This window comes from Calypte anna, chromosome 4A, assembly GCF_003957555.1.
Source record: "Calypte anna isolate BGI_N300 chromosome 4A, bCalAnn1_v1.p, whole genome shotgun sequence".
Classification (NCBI taxonomy): domain Eukaryota; kingdom Metazoa; phylum Chordata; class Aves; order Apodiformes; family Trochilidae; genus Calypte; species Calypte anna.
In genome coordinates this window covers 16,962,269-16,978,750 of record NC_044248.1, presented here as the reverse complement: position 1 = coordinate 16,978,750, position 16,482 = coordinate 16,962,269, and the positions used below count along the sequence as shown (strand labels likewise).

General features: G+C 41.9%; 1 protein-coding gene across 2 annotated transcripts; it reads left to right on the top strand.

Moving 5' to 3' along the window:
• Nucleotides 1-981: 981 nt before the first annotated feature.
• Nucleotides 982-15,009, top strand: OCIAD2 (OCIA domain containing 2). Of its 2 annotated transcripts, none has more exons than XM_030450192.1 (8): nucleotides 982-1,079; nucleotides 4,042-4,176; nucleotides 6,369-6,462; nucleotides 7,166-7,219; nucleotides 9,345-9,392; nucleotides 10,128-10,233; nucleotides 11,401-11,488; nucleotides 14,036-15,009. In XM_030450192.1, the coding sequence occupies exons 2-7, from the start codon at nucleotides 4,117-4,119 to the stop codon at nucleotides 11,480-11,482; spliced, it is 444 nt and encodes a 147-aa protein (XP_030306052.1). In that variant the 5' UTR covers nucleotides 982-1,079; nucleotides 4,042-4,116; the 3' UTR covers nucleotides 11,483-11,488; nucleotides 14,036-15,009. The 2 variants fall into 2 exon arrangements, with proteins under 2 accessions (XP_030306052.1, XP_030306051.1); XM_030450191.1 differs by having other exon boundaries at nucleotides 988-1,079; nucleotides 4,039-4,176; nucleotides 14,036-14,650.
• The last annotated feature ends 1,473 nt before the right edge of the window (nucleotides 15,010-16,482 follow it).

Genomic DNA, 16,482 nt, shown 5'->3' with positions numbered 1-16,482 from the left:
TCATTTTATAACCAGTTTAAGCTCAACCAGCTGAAGAAATAATTGGTTATTATGAACTTGCCAGGCATGGGATTTTCTTGCATACTGTAGTTTTGAAAATAGAATATAGTCAGTATCTATTAAGTCTTTTTTTACCCATGATTTCAAGGATACCTCTTACATGACAGGAGATGTGGGTGCACTTTTAAGAGCTAGTTTAGGATGTTTCTCTTTCCAGACATCCACATGAGGAGCAGCAGCAAAGTGCAATTGTATGTCTTTGCTGGCGAGAATGAGAAAATACCCAAGAAAAATGAGAAAGCTTTTGCTTAAAGATGAAATGCAAAAATAAACTTCAGTATTACCTGCCTTGTTTTATGTTTATCATTAAAGAAAGGCATTTTATGTCTCATTACAGAGAAGATGGCACCTTTTTTTCAGTACTCTTAAAAAAAAACCCACCACCCTAAACCGATATTTTAAGTTTTTTTCTTGGAAGGGTATTTTTTATTAATGAAAGGATTTTTTTTTTTATACTCTTTAACTTCTTATTAATATTGATATTAACATGTTTGCTTGCATAAGAATCATAGTATTAAAATCAAAGTAGATAAGCAATACCTTTCATCCAAAAATGGTCAAAATTAAATTTGCCACTTCCTTAAAGCAGAACAAGATTAAATATTTTAAGATCGTAGGACACACCCCAACACCGAATGTCGGACACTGCTAACTTGAAAAATGATATTCCGGATTTCTTTAGGGAAATATGAGAACTCAGAAGGAACCTTACTGACACATTCACTGTTTGCTTTTCTCCCGGAGCATCCCATGAGGAGACGTGACCTGCTGATTTAGTTACAGACACTGGTAGGATCCGGGAGCCGAGGGGAGCTCTGCGGGGAAGCGCCCAGGCGCGCCGGCACCCCCGGCCCCGCATTTCGGCTCCGCGCCCTCCTCAGCACCGCCCGCGGGGAGGTGCGGGCCGCCCCGCCTGCCCCTGCCGCGAGTGGCCAGGAGGTGGCAGTGGAGCCCAGCGGTAGCCACGGCCGGGCAGCGGGCGTGGACCTGGATCCTGCCTCGTGGACAGGCGGCGAGAGGTGAGATGACGGAGGGGAAGCCCCCGGGTGCTGAGGTGGCAGGGGGGGAGGAGTGGGACGAAGTCGGTGCCCACCGGGCTCCTTTCGGGCTTCCGGGGCCGGCACCGCCGCGGATGGGCCGGGCCGGGTCGGACCAGGCCGTCCCCATCCCCTTCCTTCGTTAGGCTGGCGCCCCGCGGGGGTCAGCGCTCCCGGGACGCGGCCGGGCCGCCGAGCATCTTCCGCCCCGGGGACCCGGGGAGCGCTGGTCTCCGCCTTTCCGTACCGCTGGGGCCGGGCTCCTGGGTGCCGGATTTCTCTGGCGTCACGGCGGGAGAAAGGCCGGGGCTGGCGGGGGGAAGGCTGGGGCTGGAGTGGCTCTGGGCGGGGGGCCCGGGGCCGGGGGCTGGCGGCGGCTCCTGGGGAGTCTCCCCCCGATGCCCGACACGCTGCCCTCTCCCCGGCCCCGCCGCCTTCCCCCATCGCTGGGCCCTGGCACGGAGCCGGGCCGGGTGTAACAGCCCGGGACAGGGGTGAAGGCCGCTGTCTCCAGACGCCTGCCCCGGGCCGGGTGGCAGCCACTCCTGCCTTAGACGAAGCCCAGACCCCCCGGCTTTTTGCACATCCCCAGCCACATCCTTAGCTCCGAGAGCAAGCAGCAAGTACGAAGTTACTGCCTGTTCTCGCTGTGCCCTGTGTGAGTGACTGTCCCCAGACCCCTGAGCAGGTGCAGTCACATGGCTGGGCAAGTGCAAGGCACTCACCTGCTTCGTGGTGCCCACCCGGCTGTTGGTAGGAAGCTTTTCATTGCAGCTGCTCTGCTGCCTCTCCTTCGAAATAAAAGCCTGGAATTAAAGAAAAAGTGCCAGTTCAGAAGAGACATGTGAAACATCATTAGTGAGTCTTCACCTCTTCTTCACATTGGACTCTCAGTCCTTGAAAGACTTTTCTGAAGTCCTAATGAGTTTTCTCAGTGATCATTGTATTTCATTCATTTAATCAAGTGTTACACCGTATTTAAGTTAAATAGAAGAATAACACCAGTGGGGAGTTCTTCCTAAGGCAACTATGAGAACATCCTGTTAATCACTAACAATTACACCGGCTGATAAATTGGCAGTAAGAAAACCAGTGTAAGTAGGCAAGAAAGTTAATTACTTTAGCAGCTCAGTGAAAATAAAGTTTTGGGAGGATAACGGTTGTGATTCCAAGACACACTGACTCAAAATCGTGGAATGGTTTGGGTTGGAAGGGACCTTGAAGATCATCTAGTTCCAGCCCTCCTGCATGGGCAGGGACACCTCTCACCATACCAGGTTGCTCACAGTCCCATCCAGACTGGCCTCTAGGGAGGGGACATCCACAACTCCCTGGGCAGCCTGTTCCAGTGTCTCACCACTCTCATGATAAAGATTTTCTCTGTAATATCTAATCTAAATGTATCCTCTTCCAGTTTAAAGCCATTCTCTTGTCCTCTCACTTCACACACTTGTAAAAAGTCTGTCCCCAGATTTCCTGTGAAGGAAAGTGAAGACAGTGAAGGGCTGTGGGCCATCCCAACACTGTGTATTTTCAAACTTAATTTTTTCAAGACGTGGTGGTCACTGTCATTTTTGACAGTGGCTGAGAATGAAGTACAGATTGGTGAGAATGCAATGCTTAACTGAGTCTTCTTTCCATGGGGAGACAAGGTTGTGTTGCTTCTGTTCCATCACATAAGAAAGCATTGCTGTTGGAGTATCCAGTGCACATGTAGAAGAAGTTGCTTGAACTTTATAACTGTGTCACTGTGTAAAGCAACTGTGCACTGTATGTCAGTAAATAATGTGCAAGGCCATGCAGTGATGTTCTAGGTAAAAATGACAGCTTGGGTGTTTTTTTAATTACTTCAGAAATAAATGATTCCTTCTTTCTTTTCCCTAGCAGCACAATTCCCAGACATGGAAGTCTGAAACTGCTGCAACTCTTTGGAATCTATTTATTCTTACAAATTTATATATATATTTATTTAAGCATGTTTGTAACTGGATTGTGCTTGTTGGAAATGCATGTGTGGTTTGCAACAGGCTTGCTTTTTGGGTCCTGTGGAATCAAAACTTCAGGTGATAGCATCCCTTCTAGAGGAGGTGGAGGAGAAAATACAATGAAACAAGGACAGAGAGGAATCTCTCACCAGTTATGGCCAGGGGAAAACCAGATTCACCTTGTTTAATTTGTTACCAATCAATTCAGAGTAGGCACATGAGACTAAAACCAGATCTTAAGAAGACCTTTCCACCCTCCCCTCCCTTCTTCCTGGGATCAGATTACTTTACCCCTTCTCAGCAGTACAAGGGAAGGAGGATGGGGGTTGTGGTCAGTTCATCACACCTTTCCTCAGAGTGAGGACTCCTCACTCTCCAGTGTGCAGTTGCTCCCACGAGAGACATTCTTCCACAAGCGTCTCCAACCTGACTCCCTCCCATGGGCTGCAGTTCTTCAAAAATTGCTCCATCCTGGGTTCCTGTTCCATGGGGTGTAGTCCTTCAGGAACAAACTGGTCCAGCACAGGCTTCCCACAGTCATGTCTTTCCTTCAGGTGCAGCCACCTGCTCTGGCATGGGGAGGGGGCTCCACTGTTAACCCCCAGGGGCTGAAGGGGACAGCCTGCCTCACTGTGGGGAATCTCTCCTTTGGCCCCAAGAGCCCCTCCTCCCCTCCCTTCTTCACTGACCTGCATGACTGTGTGGGTGTTTCTCTCACATTCCCCTCCTCTCTTATTCTGATATTCCAGCAAGCTCTTTTTCCCATCATAACTCTATTTTCTCAGGGGCTCCACCTCATCCAGAGGCAGGTCTGACTTGGAGCTGAGGAAACTTTTATCAGCCTTGCTGGAGCTGCCCCGATACCTAACAACTGTCAAAGTCCCACCACACAAATCCAATATGCAGTGAACTCACAATACCAACATGATACTTTGGCTTTTTAACTTTGTACCTAGCAGGAAGAGAGCTGGCCACACATACAACACGCAGTTTTGGCCCACCAAGATCAGCAGCAGAGTACAAGGAAAGAGAAAATGTCTTCTGAAACAACGCAAGAGGAAAGCCAGATGTTTCCACCAAAACAAAGTAGATGGGTAAGCTGTGTTTCCTCCCTTTTATTTTGATGCAGTTGATAGTGAATAACTGGGATTTTGCATTTGTCACTGATGGGAGAGGGAAGCAGAGACACAGTTGTCTGTTAAGCTTAAGCATGTAAATGAAGAGAAGAAAGGACTATGTATGTGGTGCTCTTCCTGATTCATCCACTCAGAGGGCTAAGAGCTCTTGATTTTTAAGATAGTGGGCTCTGGTTTATGCTCTGCTAGTTAAACTAGTTACTGCCAGAGCCCTGGTGTCTGAGTGCTAGTCTGTATAACCTGCTTGCTTCAGGTTGTGTGTATGTATTCAGAAGGGGAGAAAGGAACATACTGTGCAAGAACCTGCCCTCCAGCTGTATGGCAGCTGAGTATTCTCCTCTGCTGGAGAAACCAGCTACCAATTTCAGATTTTACCAATTTTGTGCCATAAATTTGTAATTAACCATGATAGATATAAATGTGGCATGACCTTGTTGCTAACCAGTTGCTGACTGAGAGCAGCAAAAGTGGGCTCATCTGCAAGGGAAGGTGACTTGGGAGCCGTGAGTAACAGCAAGTTGGGCAGGTGTTGTCACCTCAGGGATAAGGAGCACAGTCCCACAGTACCCCAAAAAGAGGACTAGAGCAGATCCAGTAACATTAACCAGGTTAAGCCATTAGTCCAGTGATTGCCAGGCAAGTTAATATCAATAAAGCCAGGTTTGATAGTAAGACAGGACATCAAGTTAGCAAGGCAAGGTAGGCAGCCTGCCAGCTACAGGCATACCTAGAACACAGTTAACATCAGGGCCTGAGCTTAAATGTAGCTCCTGAGCTGAGGGGCAAAGGCCCTGGGCAAAGCTGCCTGCAGTCCTTTCTCACCACTTCGCTCATTTCACAGCATGCTAATTCAGTGTTACACAACTGTGCCATAATAAAACTGACTTTGAGCCCTAGCAACTAAACCCATGGCAGGATGTATATGGGGCAGAAAGGTTGCAAAGCTTGCTGGTACACTTAGGGCCCTGACACTCATTTCCTTATCTTTCACTCAACCTGTTTGGATTTTGTTGTTGGCTGTGACTGTGCTGTGAAACCAGTTTGGAGTGGTCCTCTAGGGTTTGGAGTAGATTGAGCTCTCTACTGTTTACCCAAGCAGCATTAATTGTAGTGGGACCAGTGTTTGAACAAGGATACTAATTAGCTAAAATATGAAATGTGTGGCTATGGCCAATAGATGCATATCATAATTATGATTACAAAATCATGGATCAGTCGGGCATAAAATGGGGTAGAATCCTCTAACAGACCAATGTTCTTTTTTCCCAATGCATTGTTTATTCTGTGAAATCTGATTTTTACATAAGTAGATATGATTTTAGATGTTGTGGTTTTGCTGACAAATAGTAGCATTTCCACTAATTTTAACTTAATGACAACTTCTTTCCCCTGGCTCTTATTGCTGAGCACGCTACATGGCATGGGATATTCTTTGGGTCAGTTGAGGTCATCTGTCCCAGCTGTGTCCCCTCCCAACTTGTCATGCACCCCCAGGCTATTTGTTGGCAGGGCAGCCTGAGAAATAGAAAAGGCCTCAGTGCTGTGTAAGCACTGCTCAGCAATGCCTAAAACACCCCTGTGTTACCAACAATGGTTTGGTCACAGATCTGAAATGCAGCACCACAGCAGCTACTATGAAGAAAATGAACTCCTTCTCACCCAAAACCAGTACACCTGTATATTTCACATGTCCAGTAATGATACTGCAAGTGCTCATACTGATAAATGAGTCATCTCTTAAAGGAAGAAAAAGAATGTCCTTATGTCCACATGTCAATACCCTGCATAGTGGAATGCAAGAGAGAGTACTGTCACCTTCTTTTTGCACTGTCAGAATGGAAAAAAGAACTACCATTAGCTTGAAAGAAGACTGTCAGCCAGCTAATTATGATGAAGCCAGTAGAGCTGATCTATTTTAGAAAATACAGACCAACAGGATGAGTGGTTTTAACCTAACACCTCTGTAGTTCTTTCTGTTTCTGCATTGGAGTATAAAGTATTTCATCACACTGCTAACTACACAACAGGATGTTCCCCCTGTTGGTTGTTTTCTGCATTGTATTTGTTTTTTAAAAATATTTTTTCGTCTTTATTTTTTTTTCTTCCTATGAGATTAAGTTCAATAAGGTAACCCGGGTTTATTCTTTCAGCCAATGTTCTACTGTCCCATTTCACAACATCCCAGTGCTACAGAAATTGCAAGAATCCGTGAGGAATGCAAAAAGGAAAGTTTCTGGTACAGAGGTGGGGCATCCAGACCTGTTCTTAGCACCCTAAGAATGACTTCTTGATGTACTTACTGAAAATACTATGCAGTTTATTGTAATACATTGGGTTTTGTTGAAATACTGTTGTGGGTTAAGTCTATTATTTTAAGTTAAGCAATATATTATTATTGGGTTAATTGAATTATTTGTGTAGTCATAGTAGGTGAAGGTGATTGAATTAAGCTCTTTTTTAATATGATCTTACTTTAATAGTCATTGAGTTGGTTCTGTTCTTGAAGTCCATTTTTAAAATAACTTTGGTAATATTTTACTTTCTTATATACTTCTCTTGCCTTAGAATGAGAGTCAGGCCATTTCATCAGAGCTGCTGTCACTACTACTGTTGTAGTACTGAGAGGAGATACTCAGGTTATAGAAGCTATTACTTAATAAATATGCTTCATGCATTAGCTCCATGTGTGACAACATGCCTGATGTCCAGCACTGTGTGAAAACAACCTTGCTTTGAAGAGATAGTAATCTGAATGGGCAGAGGTAATAGTTGATTATGACAGTAAATAATGTTTAGAAGAGGAGTAAGGTGTATAACATTATAAACACATAAAATGTTTAACATACAAGAGTTATTATTACATTTAACATTTAAGAGAGTAATGTATTGAATAAATAGGTAACAAACAGACTGATACCAGACACATTCCTCCTTTTTATTTTTACAGCTCTTCCTTTGTCTCTTGGAAGCATGCTTGTCACCCAGGGGCTAGTCTCAAAAGGTAAACATAAAAAATACCTGATAGTCCTAAGTTATGAAGTTGAGTCTCTAGAATTACCACTGAGATGCAAATTTCCCTAAAGCCTCCTGGTTTTCATGATCAATACTTCTCTCATGACAATCATTATTATAGTGATTTGGTCATTATATTTGCATTGTCACAGTCACTCTTGAAAGAACATGAACTGAAAAGAGAACTCACAAATTCAAAAACTGGTGAGTAAAACCTTCCCTGGAGCTGCTAGTACAGCACAGCATCATACAACTTGAGCAAGACCATAAGATTTGGGTATTGTAGCTCTAACTGTTGGTTTATTTAAAAAATGCTGTCAATGTTTTTGCAGTAACCACATATCAACATGAATACAGCTTTGGTGCAAAGGGACAAGGAATACTGCCAAAGTGAGGAGACAGAGTGCTTTTTATAGAGATGGCTTCTGATCAGTAGCCACTACAGAGAATTGTGTTCCATTTATGTAGTGGATGAAACTGGTTCTACACACTGCACTTTCAATTTCTCTTCTGGGTGCCTTGACTAATAATAAGGTTGAGGTTAGCATTTTGGGTAAAGAGTAAAGTACATCCATGCTGAAGACCACTAAGATGGGTGTATCTCACAGGAGCAAATAAGACAGTCCTCCAGCCTCCCTCAGCAGATGATTACAGCAAGGGCACTAAAAATCACAGGGCCTGAAGCAAGAAGCAGAGAAGGATCTATGAGAGATGGGTGGTAAGAGACAGCAAATGGAGGAGGTGAAAATGGCTCAGTCTTTTCTCACTGTGTGGATGCAAGCTCTTTGTTTTGTCCAACCACTATTACCAAGTTTCCTCCTCACAGCATTCTATTACTTTAACTAAGATGATCAGGAAAATGAAAGTAGAAAGCCTAAAATATGTGCTATACCTATACCACAGGAGGCTGGTATGGGTTCCCTGTTGCATCACTGACACGTGAACTTGCAGGTGGATGGATGGGCAGGGAGGGAGGATAGGAGAGTGTATGAGGGAAAACCAAGGTTTACACCTTTGAAAAGGGGTGAGCAGTGATGGAAAGGGCACCGGGGCTGACTGAGTAGCTTGTATGCCACCATCTGGCAGCAAGTACTCTTCTCAGTTTCTCTTCATTGTACTCGGACTTTTCTGATCAGCTGTGACATAACAAATGCCCATATTAGATAATCATTACCATGTGTCAGCAACTGGGAGGGCGAGGGCTGCTTAGAAAGCGGCAGCAATTTTGTTCCTCACTCACCTGAAAGACCCAATTTAAAAATGTGTAGATGCCAGAGGGCTCAGGCCCTTGCACTTAGCATGGGCTGAATCCTGCTCTGTCTGAACACTCTCTAGTGACTGCAAACAGCACACTGGCCCTGGGAGCAGATGGAGCTTCTGAGCCTCATTAGTGCTGTCTGACTGGATGTGGCAAACTGTGTTCCCTTCCCTTTGCCATGGCAATCTTGCTGTGTGGAGCCCTCCTCCACAGCATGGCACTCACTCCTCTGCCCCACACACACTTGCAGGAGCACAATGGTTCCTCCTCTTGCTGCTAACAGGAGGGAGGTGGATTTCTGTAGGAAAAGCTCATCTTCTGCTTTTCATGTTCAGCACACAGTATTTGCCTCACAAAGGCCAAATACACGATCTCTCCTCTCCGAATGAGGAGCTTGGGTGTCTGTGGTGCAGTTTAACACAGGTTTAATCAGCAGCCACAGAAAACTTGTGCCTGCTTCTCACAGCACAGGGAGCTGGACCCTGAGTAAGAGATTTCAGTTTGCTGTTGTATTTGCAAGGCTGGGTTGTGCTGAAACATAAGCCACCATCTCCCTCTGCTGCAGTGCTGCAGGTGTCACCAATGTCATTTTGTGTTGATTTACACTTCAAACTCCTGCCTGCAGTGAATCCTGAGAGTTCCAGGCTTTTTTCCTCTTGTGACTCAAGGACCAAGACACATGCACTAAGAACTAGTGGAATGGAAAGTGCCCTGATGTTCCTAAGTCTGAGTTGGTGGACTTAGAAGATTTTTGTACAGTCTTCACCTTCAGAAATGCAAAAGCTTGTAGGAAAAATACTGTATTTGAATTTGAGTGCTGGTGCATTTGTTTTCTGACTGTTTCCTTTTATTGTAGGCATTTTCTCAGCAAGCCCAAGATTTGGTGCATTACCTAAGATGGCAAGTAAGTTGTAACCAATTCTAAAAGGAAAAGAGGAATTATTTACAGGCAATCTGCACATCTTACATGCATCTCTCTGAATCTCTTTTCAACCTTTTCTTTTTTTTGGAATTTATGAGATGCTACCAGAGTGCTTTAGGACATCAGAGTTCTGCTGTGCTTAAATGTCTGCAATAAGGTTCTTTTAATGTAAATATTTTCAGTACCAGCTTATATTTACTTAATATATCCTCTCAAACTGGTGCAAACTCCAGTCTCACCTTTGTTTTGTAAATAGTTTAAATCTCATTGATGCTATGCTTAGCTGATCACACAGCTTATGGTATCAGGGGGCCATCATAATACATATATATATGTAATAACATGTTCCTTTTTATATGTTCATTTGATTTATCTTAACTGTTGGTTCATGTCCAAGTCAACAAAAAATACAAACACAAGGCACAGAAACTGTACCTTTAAAAGTTGGCTTTTACATGGCAAGAAGTTAAATGGATTCGCTCTTCAGCAGAAGTCCAACAGAAAATTCAGGATGTTGAAGTAATACTTTAATTCTCACTCTGTAAGGAGTGAAAGGACCAGAGCAGTAATCCTGATCAGTACAGTAATCAGAACATTGCAGTACTGTACTGCCTGTATAACTTCACGAGTGTTTGTGATGTGTTTTGAGAAGCCCTTCTTGCTGCACACAATTCATTGCATGAGTAAAATGGAGCCAATTGTTATCTTTCTTTATAGTTGCTGGTGGCCTTGGCTTTGCCATTGGAAAGATGTCGTACATAGGAGAGTGCCAAAAAAAGTTTGAGAAAATTGGTATTGCCCCATTTGGTCCACAACAAAAAAGGTTTGTACTTATTTAAAATAATTAATCATAGATCAAAATAGTATTTACAATAGTAATAATAGTAATAATAATATGCTGCAGAACTATGAATTTAAATTTTGTGATCAGGTTGTGATTTGGCTATGCATGTCAGTATTAGAAACTACTGAATATTCTTCAGAAAATGCAAATTAAACTCAGTGTAATGCCTGTTATTAAGGAGTACATTATTTAAATTAAATTATAATGCTTTTAAGTGTGGTGAAACAACAGCTACTATTCTCTTTTCATCTAGTACTGTGCCTCTAAGTATCTCACTATCTTCTACCATACCAGCCAGTTTGTACCATTCATCCAGCCAAATACACTGCAGATTTTTTTTACACTATTCTCATATTTTAACAACAGTTTCAATCCTCCTCTGTGGTTTTGTCCAGTATCTTACTGTCATGCCAAACTATGAAGAGCACAAACTGCAAGGGTGTTTTTTTCCACCTTGCAACTCTAACCATATCTCAATCGGTGCCTGCTGTTGCCTATCACGTCCATGTTTTAGTCATTGTTTTCTGAACTCCATATGAAGTACTCTTTCCCATCAAATCACACTCTGACTTTCTTCCAAGCTCCTTCTCAAGCTGCCAGTACTACTTTGCATCCCCAGTATGATTTCTCATTCACACACAATATGCATTTTCAAAAATCCTACCCACAAAATTGTTCTCTGTCTTTCCACATCTTTCCAGTGTGGGCTTTTATGCCTATGAAAGTGCCTGATTGATAACAGACAGCTTCTTCATTGTTCCTATGTCTCTCCACTCCCATTCTTCCCCACAAAACAAAGCCATTACTTTCCTCACATGGTGCTACACAAAGTGGCCATTTGTTATTCTTTTGTATTACAGGCTTTGCTCCCAACTCTGTTTGCTCATTATTGATAGGTACAATGGCAAGGACTGTATTTTCCTGCTTAGAAAATCCTATTATATTTGGTAATTGCTGGAAATGCTAGTTCTGAAGAATAATAAATGGGATTTTATTGGCTGAGACAGTTAGATGTCAACTTTTGAAGTCTATGTCTCATAAAGTAGTTAAACAAAATGGAGAGCATAGGCAAGAGATTGCTATGTAATTGTATTAGAAGAAATACAGCAAAGTAATTGAATCCCTTATCTATTTTCAATACTGTAGGCATTGTCATCATACTTGCAAAGAATGTGAAACAAAATTGAGACCAAATCAGAAAGAAGGTTCAATTCCCTCAGCATCTTAGTCCCAGGTAGGCAACCTTGAAATTTAAAATAAACTCTCATTTAATTTTCCATGTTGAGTGGTATTCTTGTTTGAAACCTTTGAACAATATGGTGAAAATAATGGATTTTAATAATGAATTAAAATATGAGCATTATTCAAGGAATTTTTCTCTGTCTATGGTTTGTAATTAAATTGCTTTCTTCGTTTTTACCCTGCATACCTTTCATGCTAATTTAAAATCCCCCATTGCTGAGGAATTTCTGCTTTAGCTGTAGCAGAGTATTGTATATTCACCTAATTAGAATAGATTTGCATTGACTGCTTGTATGAAAACAAATATAACTCCTTTCAGTTTCTAACATTTTTGCTTAAGAAAAAAGAATTCTGGACAATCTTGATACTTAAAAATGCATTAAATATTGAGAATCTAAAAGCAGACACAGTTGGAGTGGGTTTGGTTTTGGTTTTTTGGTGGTGTTTCAGGTATTTCATCTAGTGCTGTGATTTGGCCAGAGCCCTGGTGAGGTCAGGGCAAGAGTGGTGCTGGAGCAGCTCCAGTCTGGGACAGGGAAGGTGGCCCCTGTGATGTGTTCACCCTGAAAAGGGAAAAGTCCCTTTGTGAAAAAGGAGACTTTAGAGGGTGGAGGGCAGGGGAGTGTTTAGAAAGACTTTTACTTGTTGTCTTTGAATATCAGGCCAGCAGCTGGGCTTTTTAAAAGCATTTTCACACATTCTGCTTGTGGTAAGCTGTGGCCTGAGCTTCTGGCAGGCAGGAGAATGTGTGAAAGTGTTTGCAAATAGCTTGGCTGCCTGCAAGAGAGGCGAGCAGAGAGCCTGTGAAATCCTGCCAGGTGAGTTTGCTGCAGCTCTAATTGTAGCTTGGAACAAAAGCCTAATGCAGAAAATATTGGATTGAGTCTCTTTGGCATATATCATGTTGGAGTTTAGACAAGCATACTGATAATGGTCCCTTTCATGCTCTGAAGTGCACTGATGCAAATAATCTATAAGGACTATCCTAGCAGAAGGTGTTTACTTACCCAAAAGAGAGATCTTGATGTTTTTAATATGCATTTTGGCAGTAGGGGTTGTTCTGCAAGAAGCCATGAGAATAAATTCCTGGTTTAAATCAACTTTACTGCTGCTTGAGCATTTTATATGAAGAGCTGCAAGTGCTCAGCCACTATCAAAAATGCACTTTGTCTTAGGCTCACCTAAGTAGGGTTGCTGCCAAAACAGGCAAAGCTTCTCTGGCGACAGCTGTAGAGATCATGAAGCACTGTGGCCCTCCAGATCAGCTTGCTGCTCCCGCTGGGTATGAGACCCAGAAGGAAAAGGGAAAAAGAAGAAATCAGAACTTCCTGAGCAGTAGTTTGTTAGTGGCAGAGTAAAGGAGGGAGCAAGCCAGGCTTAGGTTACTGTAAATGAAGGACAGCCTCCATCCATTAGCAGCTGAGAGCTCCATTAAGCCCTTGCATTCCAGTGCTGATTAAGTGCTTTTTAAGATTTTGAATAAAAATTTGCTTATGTAGGGCAGTATCCTCACCCCTCTCAATTAAGGACCCCAGAGCATATTTAATTGAGGAATGTCACTAATTACCTGTGTAGTGGAATCAAATGTTGATGGTAGAATTTACCTCTACTGTGTCAGAGATGGAGCCTGATGAACCTTAAATACAAACACTTCTTTGAGCTTCCTCCCTTTTTTCAGCCTTTCTCTGTGAGCTGACAGCATGTTTCCTGGTGTATAAGTACCAATGAGCTTTTAAATAATTTCCAAATTGTCTCCAATACAAAGCAGTCTTGCAGCTGGATGAACAGAAGAATGCAAGATGCCACAGGGCCCTCTTGTTTGTTTTCCTCCTGGAATTTCTGCTGTGGAACCTGCTCCCTGTTCCAGCTCACATGTTCATCAAAGAGCTTGATTGCTGCACTTTTTACCACACATTTAGGTCTTGTTTGTTTTTTAAAAAGGCAAGAAAGCTTAGTCAGAAGCATAGTCTGAAAGCAAATGTAAGACAAGTGTAATTCTTTCAAATTTTATTTTCTGGAAGGAAAAAGCTATTATATTTGGGCCAGTAGGATATTTTGATCTTGCCAGAAATCAGTTTTGATGGAAAGGTTTTAGAAACTTAGTAAAATAAACACTGTAAGCATCATGTTGTTTTCCATATTGTTAAACAGTGATGATAACAATAACCTCATAACCTCTTTTATGTTTTAATAAAAATTCTTAATTTATCATTCTAAATATCATATGCTCTAAATATCATTATTATCACTCTAAATGTCATATGCTATTCAGAGCATATCATTATGCTCTAAAAAGGTACAGAGACCCTACTGAGCTCATCTCATCACGAGCCATACTAAATGTACATTACAAGCTCTGGCATTGCCTAAGGGGACCACCCAGATAAAATGATACCCATGTTGGCAATTTCAAAGGTAGTTTCTTTTATCCTCAGTGACTCTGCAGAGTTCGCAGGAAAATCACCAAGAAGATCCATATTTCACATCAAAAGCAAGGTGCCACTGAGCTAAATAACAGGTCCTTTCATTCTATTTACAGATACTGTGAAGAAGATAAAAATCATATGGATCAGCTTCTTTCAAGACTTCCTGCTGCAGAGATGAAATAATGTCTTTGATTTGATGTAAATCATCCTAATTGAAGTAGTTGCATAATGTTACATAGTTCTGTTCACAGTAAATACCAGTTTCTTTGGTTTTTCTTCTTCTCTCTCTTAGCATATTTTGGTTTATTTTTATTTGGTTTATTGGACCCTTCAGTCCAATTTAGATGTTAGTGCTGAAGAATTACATTTCTCTGTTGTACTTAGATGCTGGCAATGCTTTGCATAGCAAGCAAAATGACATATACTGGAATGTTTATGTCAAAAGGAAAGAGTGCAAGATGTTTAAATAATTTTGCAGAAGGGCTAGACTAAGTAGCCTCCCTGGTGCTTTTTTATCCTTTAAGATTTCCTACTTTTCCAAATTGGTGTTTGTCCTCCTGAATTCTTGAGTTACTAAGAACTCTTGTTTCAACAAGGGCTTTAATTTTACACTTTTTACCTTTCTACAGACTTTCCACAGCTCTTTGTCAGCAGTCTTGAGTCAAGGGCACACAGCTGTGCCACATCAGAGCTGATGCTTGGTGTACAGCCAGGTGAGCCTTGGGGAGCCTTCATCAGGGGCTGCAGGGAGAGAGGGTTATGCAACCACAGAGAAGTCAACCTCCTCTGTGGAAATAATGTAATTATCACAGGTGTCCTGTGATAGGCAGCAAAACTGGTGTGGTGACATGTCAGCTACTTACCCTCCATCTGACATCTGCTGTCAAGATAACAGCAGCAAACTGCACCATGACATCCATGTGATGCAGAGGAGATTGATGCATGTGACAGAGGGAGGACCTTTCATGTCAGACTCTCAGAGGGTGTTTTGTGGTCAGTCTTAACTCTTGGGGTTACAGCTTAGCTACTTAACTTTAAGTCTAGTTTTGTTCAGGCTTCCTATTTCCTGTAATAAATGTACTGTTATATAAAAATTCTCCTTTTTTATCTAAATTTGTTTCTATACTTTGCAAGAGGCAATACTCTGATTAGCTGATTGTGTGGATCTAAGTTAATGAGTTGCTATAATACTGTTATGAAAAAAGGTGTGTTTGTGAATCTAAGATGTATTAGCACTAAATTGGTGCAAATCAAAGGAAAAACGAGCACAGCTTATGAACAAACTGTCCTTTAGGAGGTCTTTAAAAGAATTTTTCTCTACTTGTGGCCAAATAATTATTTAAGCCTGTCAGGTGTCAGGCTCTACATAATACTCCTCGATTTGAGAAATAGCAGGGGGTATGTTTTAGCAAGCTTGTTATTTAATTTTGTAAAATACAGTTTCTCCTGTTTTACTCAGCCATCAACTCAGGCAAGTGTGCAGCTGGGCTTCAAGTTTTATAACAAGGCAGTAATAATGATGCAATACTTAAATCTAACTTCAAAGTTTCAGGATAATGTAAAATTCAGGTAAACTGAGTCTTCCAAAAGCAGGAGGTATGGAAGGATAGGGAAGAGTCACAATGCATTCTGTACAATATTACTAGTTTGATAAAATTGGAGCCAACCAGCTTTGATTGTGCTGTGACTTACAGGTGTGTTGAAATTTTCCCAGTGGCTGGATGTCTGTTCTGGATGTAGAATCAAACAAAATGGTGGATTTCTTAGCATTGGATGGTTTACTAGACCTAATTAAACTTGTAAGCATCTTAAGATATGACAAAGAAACATGACAAAGTGCCTTGTAGTTCCCAGGAGTTTTGTAAGAAGGCAGGTGCTGGGGTGCTAGTAGTAGTTATGCTGCATGATGCAGAAAGGGACATTTAAATGCCTACTGATTATTCTGCATTATTACTTTATGCAAAAGGGAGACAGAAAGTGCTGGACAAAACCTCCTGTGCTGTCAGAGCCAGGTCCTTGAAGTGTTGCTACTTGGGAAGATAAGCTCTTGATGATTAAGAGAGTGCTTGAAGAACAGTAAGTCAGAACAGCTGTTTTGTAGTAATGCACAATTTAATGAGCTAACCTGTGGTGACCATTACTATAATGCATTCCACACATGTCAGTTAAAGAATTTGTTTTTAATTGAAGCAGTAGTTCAGTGCACTGAATGTACTGATGTAGGATGACCTACTGAAAAACAGGGTAAGATCTGAGGCACTCAGTTGCTTCCATAATCTTTATTCCAGTCTGGAATAAGAGGGGAAGTGATATTCAGGAGGAAAAATACTTGACCTTACAAAGAAGCAAGCAAGCATTGTTTATATACTGCTAAGACTTTTTTTTTTTTTTTTTTTTTTCCTAATAATAGGATACGCACTCCTTTTTGTCAGGAAGATGTTACAAAAGTGCTAAAAAAATCCAGTGAACACACATAGCTTCCTAATAATAATCTGTATCTGGAAAGTGAAGGTTACTTCATCCAGAGATGAGGGAGTTTAAATGTGCTTAGTTGAAGCCC

What these genes read in the sequence shown, in the direction of transcription:
- OCIAD2 (XM_030450192.1), top strand. Translation starts at nt 4,117, where the DNA reads ATGTCTTCTGAAACAACGCAAGAGGAAAGCCAGATGTTTCCACCAAAA. An exon ending in CCAGGGGCTAGTCTCAAAAG is followed by an intron (nt 7,220 to 9,344) that starts GTAAACATAAAA and finishes CTTTTATTGTAG; the next exon opens with GCATTTTCTCAGCAAGCCCA. An exon ending in TGCATTACCTAAGATGGCAA is followed by an intron (nt 9,393 to 10,127) that starts GTAAGTTGTAAC and finishes CTTTCTTTATAG; the next exon opens with TTGCTGGTGGCCTTGGCTTT.